We start from the raw sequence: 14,858 nt of genomic DNA on the forward strand, positions 1-14,858 counted from the left end.
GTCAGTAGGGAAAACAAAATTCACCCGAAGGTAAAACGAATTGCTGAGGTCCCCCAGAAAAAAAAATATATACAAACAAGCTTCTGCCAAAAAGTGTACTGCATGAAGCATCCCAATGACAGAACTAAGGTTCTTGAGATAACTAGATGACACTTAAATAGCGCGATTGATGACCCTGAGATTCGCAATAGGATGAAGGAAAATTCCTTCTTGGGCATTAGAAAGTAAAATTGCATTCTGCAGAATAGAGCGAGGAAATGGCCGAAGGCCCAAGGTCACCAAGAAAAATATAAACTGGGATGTTTGCAGAGGAGACTAAAGACTGTGCGCCAACCTGACTAAACAAAGAGAAAATCAGAGATATCTGATGAGAGATCAAATGAGAGGCCTGGCTACAATCACCACCCAACCTAGAGACTGTAAGAAATGCAACACCCGGTGCATGACCTGAGAACTCTGCTGATAAGACTTTCTCCAATTAGGCAGTCGTCTAGGTAAGAATGAAATGACCCTAAGCGCGCAATGAACATCCTCTTAGATCTATAAAAGAACGGAAGAGAGAGTACTGCTGAAAATGACCGGTTAATGCATAAGCAAAAAACTAGCCATTCTCTGGATCCTGAGGAGAAGAGGAAGGGTGACCAAGGACACCAGTTAAATAGGGCTACAAACTCCAACCCTATCTCTATGGCGTTCCATAGTTGGGTAAGTTCTGAATATAGAAAGTTCTGAATATAGGAGTCCACCAGCTATGGTAGTACGCTCCGGACAGAAAAAAATTGTCCCAGTATGAACATCTGATTCACCGGCCTGTAATTTCTTGGATCTCCCTAATCCACATACCACGGTCATGCGTCCTCCCTCACTGAGATGTAGATTGTAAGCTCCTTTGAGCAGGGAACGTTCTTCTTTGTTAATTTGTACAGCGCTGCGTAACCCTAGTAGCGCTCTAGAAATGTTAAGTAGTAGTAGTAGTACCAGACTCACACCCAATAGATATGAATGTTGAGCTTGTTTCAGGTTAAAACACCGAACCTAGGCCCAGGGTCCCTGGTGTTCCTAGTGGTGAACAGCCATGGCAAATATTGTATGCGTTAGTTTGCAGAATTACTGCAAAGCCTTGCTTTTGGAGCAGAGATTTCTGTTCGATACTCTCGTGAGAGTTTTTTTTTTTTTTTTTTTTTTTTTTTAATGCTGTTCTGGCTGTAGAATGGTGGACATTTGAGCTTCCCCAGAATGGCAAAACTTATGTACCTATGCCCATTAGATATGAATGCTGGACTTGATGGACTTTAGGCCTTACCCAGCATAACCATACTTATGTACCTATGGTATAAATACACAGGAAGTGAGTGAATCCCCTTCCAATTGAAAGGAACACTCTGGAGTGAAGGCGCATAGAATGAAAATGAAAAAGGACAAACTTGGAAATTACCTGTAACGAAAAAAGTGAAGTTGTGCCACAGCCACTTGGTGAAGGCAGTGTAAAGACTGTATCTGAATTCAAGAAAGCTTGATATAACATCAGGTCTCTAAGGAAGAGGAAGAGATAGCAGATGGTATGTATAGGCATACTGGACCAAACCAGGATGTTTATAATCTGCCAATGCTGAACTGATAGAGTAGTGACAAACACGAGTAGATGGTTTGAGGACCGTCCACTATCTTTAAGTGAAAGGATGACTTTATTCTCTAAGTGACCATAAGTCCTGTAAAAACCAGAAGAAAGCTAAAATGAAATATGAGAGGCTTCAAGGCAGTTGGAAAAGAAGGGAAGACATGAATAAAGCATGCCTGCTAAGGCAGCTGAGTGATTGGGAGCTTGGTAGACAGGACTGTCCCTCAGAGAATATGAAAGAGCTGATATATCCCCATGGCATCTGAACAATATACTGTATGCCTCTAGAGAAGGCTTCTTAAAGTCGGAAAAAGAAAACACTGTATAACACTACAGCCATTGAGAGTGTCTGTTAAGTTCTTTAAACACTATATAACATCATAGGCATGGAGTAAAATGCTTGAAAGGAACTAAGATATTATGGTCAGAATTTCAAAGTACCAATCAATTGACTCTTAGACAATGTAGTCCTATTCACCAGGGAATGAGAAAGACAGAAATTTACTCTATGCCTATAGAGAAAGTTTCTAAAGTTCTTAAAACACTGTATAATACTACAGCTATTGAGGAAAATGCTTGAAATTAATTATGATATTATGATAAGATGTAGATTTTCCACCAGGCAATGAAAAATGACTGAGCACCAGAAAAAACTAGTGTTAACAGCCCCGTGATACATAGAAATTTAAAACAAGAAAAGCTTGTTATATATCCATATACGAAAGGAGCCCCCTTTCAACCAAATATTGCCTGCTGATGTGAAGAGCATTTTAGAATACGCCGTTCAGCACATACAAAAGTGTACACATCTTGGAGCCGAACTGCTCTATGAACTGTAGCCTTACCTTCAGCAGAGAGATCCCCGACTGATAAGATGGAGGGAGAAACAAAATGGCCGCCGTTCGCACCACTGGCCCTGTGGCGATCATCGACAGTGCGCCCGACACCTCCGAACAAGCGGAGCCCAGTGGAACGGCGAAGAAACAACAGCCGGCGAAAAAGGCCCCGAAAAAACTGGAGGCAGCACCGGACCCGAAGAAACCTTGAAGGGAGAGCAAAATTTACACGTTCCGGCTGCGTGAACTGCGCGACGCTGACCGACAGCAGCTGTTTGAACTTTTAAGCCATATCGGAAAAAACAGGTGGCCACGCTTACGCGGTTCGCACCTTTTTTTTTTTTTTTCATTTGTTTAAACTGCCGCCGCCAAAACGCAAGAAAATGGAGGAAATTAAATCTGACGAGAAAAATCGCTGTTTAAAGTCACAGATACTGAATTATTTTCTTCTGTTTGTTTTTTTTTTTTTTTTTTATAACCCCTCAATCATAATAAAACACTGGAGCTCAATTCGCACATGGAAAGCAATGAGCACAAATGCTCGTAGTCTAAGTAGAAAGGGTCAAGATTTGCAAGCCCAGATGCTTGAAAAACTTGGATATTGTTGCTATTACAGAGACATGGTTCAATGATTCCCATGAATGAGATGCAATAATACCGGACTATAATTGTTTTAGAAAGGATAGGGAGGGTCGAAGAGGTGGAGGAGTGGCATTGTATATGAAAAACAATAGCAGCCGGCAGAAATGTGGGGTACCTGGGGAATGGAAGCAGCTATATGGATCGTCCTGGAAAGAGAAGATGGAACTTGTATACACACGGTTGTCATCTACAGGCCTCCAGCACAAATGGAGAAGCTGGACATGGATGCAGCGTCAGCTCTTGCTGCTACATCCAAACGATAGTGCTTCAAAATGGTATGTATCGACGCCCAAGTCGCCAATTTACAAATGTCCTCCAAGGACATCAATCTCGACTCTGCCACAGAAGTCGCCTACGCCCTAGTGGAGTGCGCTCGCAGTAGAGTAGGCAGATCCTTTCATGAAACGTACGCTGAAGTAATAGCTTCCTTCACCCAGCACGCAATCGCCACCTCAGAAGCCTGTTGACCCTTCTTACGAACCGCAAAAAGTACAAAAAGATGACCAAAGCAATGGAAGCCATTCATAACCTCCAAATATCTGATGATAGCTCGTCTGACATCTAAACATCGGAGAGCACAAAACTCCACAGGATGATCCTCCCTCCTAAAAGACGGAAGACAGAGTTGCTGATTCAAAGGAAAACGCGACATAATTTTGGGCAAAAATGAAGGAACTGTTCTTAGCTTCACCCCTGCCTCCCTAAAGGTAATAAAAGGATCCCTACAGGACAATGCCTGCAACTCGGAAACTCTCCTCGCCGAAGAAATAGCAACCAAAAATACCACTTTCAACGTCAAATCCTTCACCGACAAAAGAGACAGAGGGTCAAAGGGAGGCTGTTGTAAAGCCCGTAGCACCAAATTAAGATTCCAAGCAGGAACTATCGAGCTCCGCGGAGGACGCAGATGATTCACTCTTCGCAGAAAACGAACAATATCTGGGTGAGAGGCAAGAGAAGCGCCCCGCAAACACCCCCTGAAACATGCCAAGGCAGTCACTTGTACCTTAAAAAAGCTCAATGACAACCCTTTCTCGAGGCCATCCTGCAAAACACCCAAGATTGAAGCCACCGAAGCCGAAAACAGCGATATCCGCACTACCAAACACCAAGACTCAAAAGTACGCCACACCCGCTCATAGGCAGTACAGGTGGAACGCTTTCTAGCTCGCAGCATAGTGGCAATTACCTTGTCCTGATAACCCTTTTTCCTCACACTCACCCTTTCAATAGCCATGCCGTGACACCAAAGGGAGAGGGATCCTCCATCACGATGGGACCATGACGCAACAAGCCCAGATGTGCCGTGAGCTGTAACGGGTTGTCGACGAGAAGACGAATAAGATCCACGTACCACGGACGCCTAGGCCAATCCGGACCTACTAGCACCACATGGCCCGGGTGACGAGCCACTCGACCTAGAATACTGCCCAACATGGAAACACATAAAGGAGCTCTGCCCGAGGCCATGGCCGAATTGGTGCATCGATCCCCAAGGACTGGGGATCCCTGCCTCTGCTGAAAAATTGCGGAACCTTGGAGTTGACTGCCTGCGCCATCAGATCCAGAGCAGGAACTCCCCACTAGCTCATGAGCAATGAAAATATCTGCTCGGAGAGCTCCCACTCCCCCGGATCCAAAATGTGCAGACACAGAAAGTCCGCTTCAATGTTCAGGGAGCGCATTGTCAGAAAGAACCCGAACCGGTTTCCCCACAACTACTGCGTGAAAGGCCTGCAATGCTAGCCGAATCACCCTCAGCTCCAACCAATTGATGGACCAAGCAGCCTCCTCCGGGGACCAAGAGCCCTGCACTGCATGCCCCAGACAATGGGCTCCCCAGCCGACAAGACTGGCATCCATAGTCACCACTACCCAGTCCAGAACTGCTAGGGGCATCCCCGGCTCCAACTTGTCGGACCTCAGCCACCAACGCAAATCCATCCTGACCAGCGACTCCCAGGGAAGGCGAACACTGTAATCCTCCAACACCGACGACCAACGGCTCAGCAGCGACTTCTGAAGAGGTCTCATGTGGCTCCTTGCCCATGGCACCACCTCCAGAGTGGCCGCCATGGATCTTAACACCTGAACATAATCCCAAGACCTGGGAACCTGAACGCGCAATAAGCTCTGAACCTGTTCCTGGAGCTTCAACTTCCGATTTTCTGGCAAGAACACTCTGCCCGCCCGGGTGTCGAAGCGCACTCCAAAATACTCCAGAGACTGAGAAGGAATCAAATTACTCTTTTCCAGGTTGATGACCCAACCCAACGATCGCAGCAGACTGATAACTCTGCCCGTCGTCTGAATGCTGTCCTGGAAGGATGGCACCCGAATCAGCCAATCGTCGAGATGCAGATGTAATTGTACTTTTTTTTTGCGTAGAAAAGCTGCAACCACCACCATGATCTTGGAGACGGTCCTGGGAGCGGTCACCAATCCGAAGGGAAGCGCCCAAAACTGAAAATCTTGGCCAAGGACCGCAAACCGTACAAACCGATGATGCTGCAGTCAAATGGGTACATGCAAATAAGCTTCCTTGAGATTGAGGGAAGTAACTCTCCTGGCTGTACTGCGGCAATGACGGAGCGAAGGGTCTCCATTAGAAAATGTCGTACCCATAAAGCCCTGTTTACTCCTTTGAGGTCGAGCACTGGAGGAAAGGAACCCCCTTTCTTTGGAACCACGAAATAGATGGAATAGCGACCAGAAACCGCTACACTACCAGAACGGACACTACCGTCCCCCTAGACGCTTTAAGGTCTCTCTGACCGCCACAACCTTTTGAGGAGATTTGCAAGGAGACTCCACGAATAAATCCAACAGGGGCCGATAAAATTCCAGCTTGTACCCCTCTCGGATTACCTCCAACACCCAATCATCTGAGGTGACCCTGGCCCATTCTCCCAGAAAGAGAGACAGCCGTCCTCCTATCAAAGATGGGAGATGGACCAAGGCCCAATCATTGGGCACGAGGTCCTGCGGCTGGTCTTGCGGAAGCACCGTCCGAGCGGCAATCTCCACTAAAGGACTGCTGCTTTTGAGAGAAACACGGCTTTAAAAACGCACCGGCTCTGCCTGGGCAATAACGTGCATCTCTAAACCTGGCTCGTGAGGAGCCAACCCAGGCTTATCCTCAGATAAACGCCGTCCCTTAGAATTGCCCAGGTCTTTAACAGTCTTGTCCAAGTCCTCACCAAACAAAAGCTTACCCCTGAACAGTAAACGAGCTAGCCGAGACTTAGAGGCCGTACCCGCGGACCAGTGACAAAGCCATAACCAGTGGCGAGCCATCACCGCTAAAGAAATCTCCTTGGCGGACGCCCGAAGAATGTCATACAGCAGATCTGCCAAATAAGCAAGACTTGACTCTATAGAAGGCAAGGCCGCCACCAGCACTTCCGAAAAGGCCGCTTTCTGGACCAAAGAAAGGCACGGCCTGGTCACATAGGACTCACAGATCGAAGCTTGCAAAGATAACGCCGCCACTTCAAACAACACCTTCAAAGAAGATTCTAACTTCCTCTCTTGCGGATCTTTCAGTGCGGTGCCGCCTTCTACAGGCAAAGTAGTCTTCTTACTGACCGCCGTGATCAACGAGTCCACCATGGGAAGGCGTAGGGATTCTCATTCTCCTTCCGGAAGCGGATAGAAGCGTGCCATAACCCTCACCACTCGCAGTCCTGCCTCAGGCGTATCCCACTAAGCTGCAATGAGCGATTTCATTGCCTCATGAATATGAAAAGTTCTAGGCGGATACTTAGTCCCCAACATAATTGAGGGGGCAGAAGTAGAGGGGAGATTGCTGTCCGGAACCGAGATATTCAAGATCTCCATAGCCTTAACAATCAAGTTAGGTAACTCCTCCTGGTGGAACAACCGTGCGGCCATGGGATCATCTCCCCCTTCAACCAGCAACTCACCCTCCTCCAGAGGTTCGGTCTGGGATAGTTGGGAAAACTGTGATAACCTGCCATCATCTACCTCTGAGCACACGGAAATCGAATCGATGTCCCACGAAACAACGCGTGGGAGCTTAGGTAGCGAGGGAGGGGTAGCATTCAAGTCCTCTGGAGAGTCCCCAAAAGGAGCCCCCACCAGAACTTTTAAGTAAAAAAGCCTTCTGCAATAAAAGCACAAATTCAGGGGGAAAAGGCTCTCCAGCTCCATCCCAAGCACTGACCCCCGCCAGAACATTGTCAGAATGAACCGGACTTTGAAGCTGCGCTGCTGCAGCAGACTAGACAGTACATGCAGAAGTCCCATGCTCACTCAAAATGGTGCCCGCAGTATCGAGGCGAGAAGCACCAGCACAGGAAACAAGGCGCGATGCCTCAGCACCCCCCCCCCCCCCGACACTGCCCCCGTGTCAGCCTCCAACAGCGCACCAGCACCCGTAGCACTCGGTTCCGCTAACCGTCGTTCACGTGGTCTGGCACCCGAGGCTGAAACCGCTCGGGCCACAGGGGAAGAAACGGCACCAAAGTCCGTTGCTGCCGGGCGCGATGCAGCGTGCCCAGAACCCAGCAATGGCGTCTCTAAGCTTGGGACCTGTGATGCCCCGAGGACCGGGGTGCCCTGGGAACAAGCAGAGCATACTCCCTGCTCTCAAAATCCCACACTGGAAGCAGCGCTTCACTGACTCTGACGGAGCTGCCACATGCTTCATGGAGAAACACACCGGGGGAGACCCCCTACCTGCTCTAAAACGTTGCCCCAATGGCTTCCTTCGCCCTAAAAAGCAAACCTCTCACTGAGTGCCAACAAAACGTTCCTCTTCTTTTTTTTTTTTTTAACCTTCCCAAAAACAGGAGAGTAACTGACTCACGTGCTGCCAAAGGGGTCTGGCGGGAGGGGGAAGGAAGGGAGGGACCAGGCACCACCAGGTATCCCAGCTCAGCACCCAGCAAGCCCTCAACCCCTTAGTAATCTCAACTCAGCCTAAGGGAATAGGTGAGGAGACCCACAAAACAGAGCTGCAGAGTTATGACCACCACCTGCTAGACAGAGAGAATACTGAGGTTTGAGTGGCTACACATGACCACATATAGGGAGCCTCAGAAGTTCTCTCTATCTCCACCTGCTGGCAGAGGGACATAACCCACCAGTCTCTGGATTGATCTGTGGGCACTATGGAAGTGCCTCATTCAGATAAATGGTGATGGAAACCACGAGGGAAGAGACAACACTGGAACTATTGCTCACACATGGAGGAAGTGTTTCCAATGTCCGTGTGGGTGCCCACCTAAGTAACTGATCATCACATGATACAGTTTGATGTAAGAGCAAAAGTAGAGTGCGGATGCACAAAACTCATAGTGGACTTCAAACATACTGAATTTTGTAAATACTTGAAGAAGGAGCTGACGGCAGGTAGGAATTGGAGAAGTGGAAGCACAGTGGTCCAAGCTGAAAACTGCTACAAATATAGCAACTGATCTATACAGAAGGAAAGTAAAGAAAAACAAGAGAAACAGGAAGCCTATATGGTTCTCCGAACAATTGGCTGAAAAAATATGGGGTAAAAGAGGATTCGTTAAAGAAATACATAAAGCGCAATGAGAGAATCAGGGAAAAGATTACCGGATTAAACTTGAAGATGCAAAGAGGGAAATACGGCTAGGGAAAGCACGGAAGGAAAATAGCTAGGAGATGTAAAGAGGTGAAAAACGGCTAGGGAAAGCACGGAAGGAAAATAGCTAGGAGATGTAAAGAGGTGAAAAACGGCTAGGGAAAGCACGGAAGGAAAATAGCTAGGAGATGTAAAGAGGTGAAAAACTTTTTTTTTTTTTTTTTTTTTTTTTTAGATATACTGGGCAAAGAAGAAAAAATAGGAATGGAATTACACGACTGAAAGATGCTGAGAATTGCTTTGTGGAGAGCGATGAGGATAAAGTGAATGTGCTAAACAAATACTTCACTTCGGCGTCCACAGAAGAAAATCTTAGGGAGAAGGACTCCAGTCGGCTGCCGAGGCTATATCTGTGAATGGAGTGGATCTAGTGCCGTTCATGGAAGAAAGCGTTTATAAACATCTTGAAAATCTGAAAGTGGATAAAGCTATGGGGCTGGATGGGATACATCCAAGGATACTGAGGGAGCTCAGAAAAGTCCTGGAGGGACTTCTTAAGGATTTATATAATAGATCTTTAGAGACAGGAGAGGTTCTGCGGGATTGGAGACAAGCTGATGTGGTCCCTCTTCACAAAAGTAGAGACAGGGAAGAAGTGGGAAACTACAAGCCGGTAAGCCTCATGTCGGTGGTTAAAAAAAATAACGGAATAACTGCTGAAGGAAAGGATAGTTGACTTTCTAGAAGCCAACGGGTTACAGGATCCAAGGTAACATGGCTTTACCAAAGGAAAATCCTGCCAAATAAATCTGATTGACTTCTTCAACTGGGTGACCAAATAACTGGATAAAGGACGTGCGATAGAAGTGATCTACTTGGATTTCTGCAAAGCCTTTCATATGGTCCCTCACAGAAGACTTGTGAATAAGCTGAAAGGGCTGAACTTAAGATCCAAAGTGATGAATTGGATTGGAAACTGGTTGACTGACAGGAATCGGAAATAATGAGTGGTACTTTATAAAGATTGTGCATGTATAGACGACGCACAATCAAAAGGGTTAGCAAATACGCACTAAATGCTTCAGTGTCGAAGGGCAAATGTCACTGCTCAAGTGTTGATCCACTCGCTATTTCCAGCCTTGATTAGAACCATCCCATTTTTATTTTTGCACCAACAGACTCCTGAGGCAGGCATTTTGTATGCCAAACCACGGTGCCGTGTCGAGTCTTCATATTTGTATTTAAGTGATAAACTATATTGGTTGAACCAGTGGTTTGTCCAGCCTTCCTTCATTTCCCATTTCTTGACTTGTTGGATTCTCCATGGGAATTTTTGTGTTCAGTTATCGCCTTGTTCCAGTTAAAATTTAATGCCAAGAAGTGCAGTGATGCACTTGAGGTGCAAAAATACAGAAGAGATGTACAGGATAGAAGGGGAGAGATTGGTAAGCTCGGCTAAGGAGAGGGACCTTGGGGTGGTGGTGTTTGAAGATCTCAAGGTGACGAAACAGTGCGACAAGTCAGTGGCCACAGCCAGAAGGATGTTAGGCTGCATAGAGAGGGGTATAACAAGCAGAAGAAAGGATGTGTTAATGCCTCTGTACAAGTCGTTGATGAGGCCCAACTTGGAGTATTCTGTTCAGTTTTGGAGGCCTTACCTTGCTTAGGATGTAAAAAGAAAGCGGTTGAGAGAAAAGCGATGAAAATGGTAAAGGGTTTACATAGCAAGACGTACGTAAAGAGGCTTGCAGAGCTAAACATGTATACCCTGGAGGGTTGATATGATACAGACATTCAAATATCTGAAAGGTATTAATCTGCAAACAAACCTTTTCCAGAGACAGGAAGGTGGTAGAAATAGAAAGCATGAATTGAGGTTGAAAGGGGACCAAATCAGGAATAATGTCAAGAAGTATTTTTTCAATGAGGGTGGTAGATACCTGGAATGCCCTACCGCCGGAGATGGTAGAGATGAAAACAGTAACAGAATTCAAATATGTGTGGGACAAACAGAAAGGAATCAGATCCAAAGAAGCTTAGTGGAGATTAGGTAGGAAAGCTGGTGCTGGGCTGCCTTCTACAGTCTGTGCCCTGATTGAGGCTGAATAAATTTGGATGGGCTGGAGTGGAGCAATTCAGGGGCTTTCACAACAACTTCTTAGAACAAGGCCAGTGCCAGACTTCTACGGTCTATGCCCTAAAAATGACAAGGATAAATCAAGATCAGGTATATACAGTGCACTCCATTTAAGTGCACGTCGGATAAGCGCATGCATGCGGTACTTCAGTCCCGTTTTTGATGCCATCAATTTCTATGGGGACTAACTTTGGTTTAGCGCACCACTGATAAGTGAAAGATTCGCTTATATGCATGGTTTACGACAGCTCCTCTGCAGGAAAGACTTCGCATAAGCGTGCACATGGAATATGGAAGCCGATTAGCCCATGACAAAGGGGCGGTAAATTTGAAATCTCGTTGGTTAACTGCCACAGGCAGAATAAGTGAAAGAATGTTGTTAGAGTGTACACTGGAGTCGTTGTCACGCAACTGTAAGACTAACACTGGCTAATCGAATAGACGTTCTTAAAAAATTAGAAAACAAAGTCAAACATCTATTACTAAAGAATATGGTGTCAATCCCAGTCAAATTTCACCTGTCTTGAAGCAGAAAGACCAGCTTCTAGAAGACTGGCAAAACAATACAAATTCACACTGGAAACTAAAACGGGCGGGAAAGCTGAGGAGGTAGAAGATGCTCTTCTTCGGTGGTTTTCTCAAGTCAGGAGCAGATAGTTTCCTGTCAGTGGTCCACTGCTTATGGAGAAAGCTAATCAGCTAGCTGAAAGTCTTGGACTAACTGAATTCAAAGCCACTGGATGGTTGGAAAGATGGAAGGAGAGGAACAACATAAAATTCAAGAAACAGCATGGTGAAAAACAAGACGCTGATGACTTTGGTGCTGAAAATTTGGTTGTTTCAGTTCTTCCTACCATTTATTTTCCTGTGAAGAAGGAATGACAAGAAAATAAATGTAAAGCAGTTTTCACCACAAACTGGTGAAGAGTGAAGCCTGCTGTTTCTCTGCAGAAGCCAAGCTGGGAATAGAGAAGAGAAGCCTGCCCTGTGTGTAGGTGTGTGTGCATGTTTCTCAGGTCTTGAAATTCGTTTTATTTTCCTGTGAAGAAGGAATGAGAAGGGGGAGGTAAGGACCTGGCACCACCAGGTATACCCCAGCAATAGGCACCGCTTAGCCTATCCCCCCACCCCCCCCCCAAAAAAAAAAAAAAACAAAACTCAACTAATTAGGAAGCCCAAAACAGGAGTTAAGAAGCAGAGCAAGCTTGTGAGAGACTGTCCATCTGCCTGCTCAAGATAGAGAATATTGACTGGCCAAGGGGCGTACTGTCCTATATCAGAGATCAGATCAGTGTGCTCATTCCACCTGCTGGCAGATGATCATAACCCACAAGTCTGGATTTAGCTGCTGTTAACAAGGAAAACACTTTTTACATTAAGTAAAATTACAGATGCTCAGAGACCCAACACTAAAATGTTCTCCAGCTCTACTGAATAGAACCACACTTCAAAGATGGCATTCAAATAGAAACATTACATGTTGTTCGAATGTTCAAATATGCAAAATTATATGCTATCATACAAACAGGAAAAATCATGAGAGACAGCTGACTACTGTTGATCTCCTGGAAGAAAAATCAAGATTCTATTCCAAATATGTCATCATATTTCCAAGCAAACACTCAGCCTAGCAAACCTGGTTATATGCATTTCAGATACTCTCCAGCTAAGATGTAGTAGGATGGGAGCCATAGGATGGAGTCCTATGATGTAGTCAGATTATACCACAGAAATTACAGAAGAGATATTCATATCCAAGAAATTCACTTTTAGAGAGTTAAGATATTCTTTATTTTAATACATACTTTTCCTTTGGCTGGTTTCTGATTTTTTCCTTCAATATCATCAAAATCTGTATCCGATGAAAAATGTGTTTCTGATTCTCTGTAAAGACAATAAAAAAACGAATTAGAAACCTGTACTGGTAGCAAAACTAAGACTCACCTGTATCACTTGCTCTGTTTCATGATGAAAGGCTCCAGTTTTTTTGTTGTTGTTTGGGTTTTTTTAATTAGGTATTCAAACTAATGCAATCTTCAACTGTTTTTCCCCCCCTCAAAAATCAAAATTGGCCTAACACCGGCGTGGCCAACCTGTGGCCCATGCGCTGAATGCAGCTCGCCATTACATTTTATGTGGCTCACAAACCCATTGGAAATACAGTATATACAGGAAATATTAACCAGATTTTAGCAATTTTAAACACTATTTCACAAATATTTTCAGAATAGCCACTCATTTTGTTTCAATTTTTTTTTTTTTAGTTACTTTTTACTTATTATCACAGATGGTCTATGGCAGTGATGGCGAACCTTTCAGAGACCGAGTGCCCAAACAGCAACCCAAAATCTATTTATTTATCGCAAAGTGCCAACAGGGCAATCTAACCTGAATAACAGGTGCCGGTACTCATTATGGGCGGGGTCACCACATGACCACCCCTATGATAGTCACACCCCTTACACCAGCCATGGCGCATATAAACAGACATCATTGAAAATATTATACTAGTATAGGAGAAAAAAATAACTTCTTTTTTTCATTATAAATCATTTCTGTAAGCTGTTACAGCTCCAGTATATCCAGTGCAAAATAAGACAGCAGATGTAAATTCTCAAATTGGACATATTCCAAACACTAAAAAGAAAATAAAATGATTTTTTTCTACCTTTGTCTGGTGATTTTGTTTTTCTATCCATATTGGTCCTAGTCTCTGATTCTGCTGCTATCTGTTCTCTTAACTCCGTTTCCAGGGCTTCCCTCCCTCCCTCCCACCAGGCATCAGGCATCCCTCTCCCTCCCACCAAGCACCACCCCTCCCGTCCCTCGAACCAAGCATCCCTCCCCCTCCCACCCACCCAGCACCAGGCATCCCTCCTTCCCACTCACCCACCCAGCACCAGGTCACCCCCCCCCCCCCCCGAGCACCAGGGCCCCCCCTCCGAAATTTAAAAGTCATACCTGGTCGGGGTTAAGACGGCGTCAGCAGCGGCAGTGAAAAGCGTGCTGGCTCGGCACGCCTTCAGCCTTCCCCTTCTGTCTCTCAAGCACTGGTTCCGCCCTCATTTCCTGTTTCCGCAAGGGCGGGACCAGCGCTTGAGAGACAGAAGGGAAGGCTTGAGTGCCGAGCCAGCGCTTTTCACTGCCGATGCCGCCTTAACCCCAACCAGGTATGACTTTTCAATTTCGGAGGGGGGCCCTGGTGCTCAGAGGGAGGGCGTGCGGGCGACCTGGTGCTCAGTGGGAGGGAGGGAGGGAGGCCTGATGCAGGTATGACTTTTAATCAGAGGGGGGCTGGAACTGGCTGAGGCAACGGCACGCGTGCCAACAGAGAGGGTTCTGCGTGCCCTCTCTGTTGGCACACGTGCCATAGGTTCACCATCACTGGTCTATGGAGTTCTATGCATTTCTGGTTCCAACATTACAAAATGTTGCAGTCCAATAGGAGTAGTACTGACATTCATGTAGCCCTCTGTGTAAAGGCTGCCCACCCCTGGTCTTACCTGACAATTTCCTTTCCTTGATTATTTCTAGACGAGTGGATTATGTCATACTATCAGCAGTGGGAGACAAAGATATCAGCAGTAAGGAGAAATTAGATCTTACCTGCTAATTTGCTTTCCTTTAGTCCCTCCGGACCAGGATTGGATTGGACTGATGAGTTGTGCACCCCTACCAGCAGGTGGAGACTGAGAAAATTCTAAGACTAGAGAGCCAATGAGAGCCCTGGCCATGTGACCCTAGCCTCAATATTTGACTAACAAAGCAGGAAAGAAAGAAATATGAGACTTCTGTGCCACATGGAATCCTAGCAGCCACAAAGCACCCGGCAAGGCCAGGTATCAGAGCTCACCAACAACTCTTACCAGAGAAGTGGTATGGCCCGATTTGTATTAGAGCTCACCAGCAACTCTCACCAGAGAAGTGGTATGGCTCCCTTGTATTATAGCTCACCAGCAACTCTCACCAGAGAAGTGGTATGGCTCACTTGTCTTATAGCTCACCAGCAACTTTCACCAGAGAAGTGGTATGGCTCACTTGTCTTATAGC

At 46.0% G+C, this 14,858-nt stretch overlaps 1 protein-coding gene across 1 annotated transcript in view; it reads right to left on the reverse strand.

Annotated features, from left to right (window-relative positions):
* Nucleotides 1-14,858, reverse strand: part of STAG2 (stromal antigen 2) — a 583,303-nt gene that overhangs the window by 475,595 nt on the left and 92,850 nt on the right. Inside the window, 1 exon segment of the mRNA XM_030209778.1 lies at nt 12,614-12,692. Within this exon segment, the coding sequence (XP_030065638.1) occupies nt 12,614-12,692 (79 nt within the window).

This window comes from Microcaecilia unicolor, chromosome 7 (assembly GCF_901765095.1).
Source record: "Microcaecilia unicolor chromosome 7, aMicUni1.1, whole genome shotgun sequence".
Taxonomy (NCBI): domain Eukaryota; kingdom Metazoa; phylum Chordata; class Amphibia; order Gymnophiona; family Siphonopidae; genus Microcaecilia; species Microcaecilia unicolor.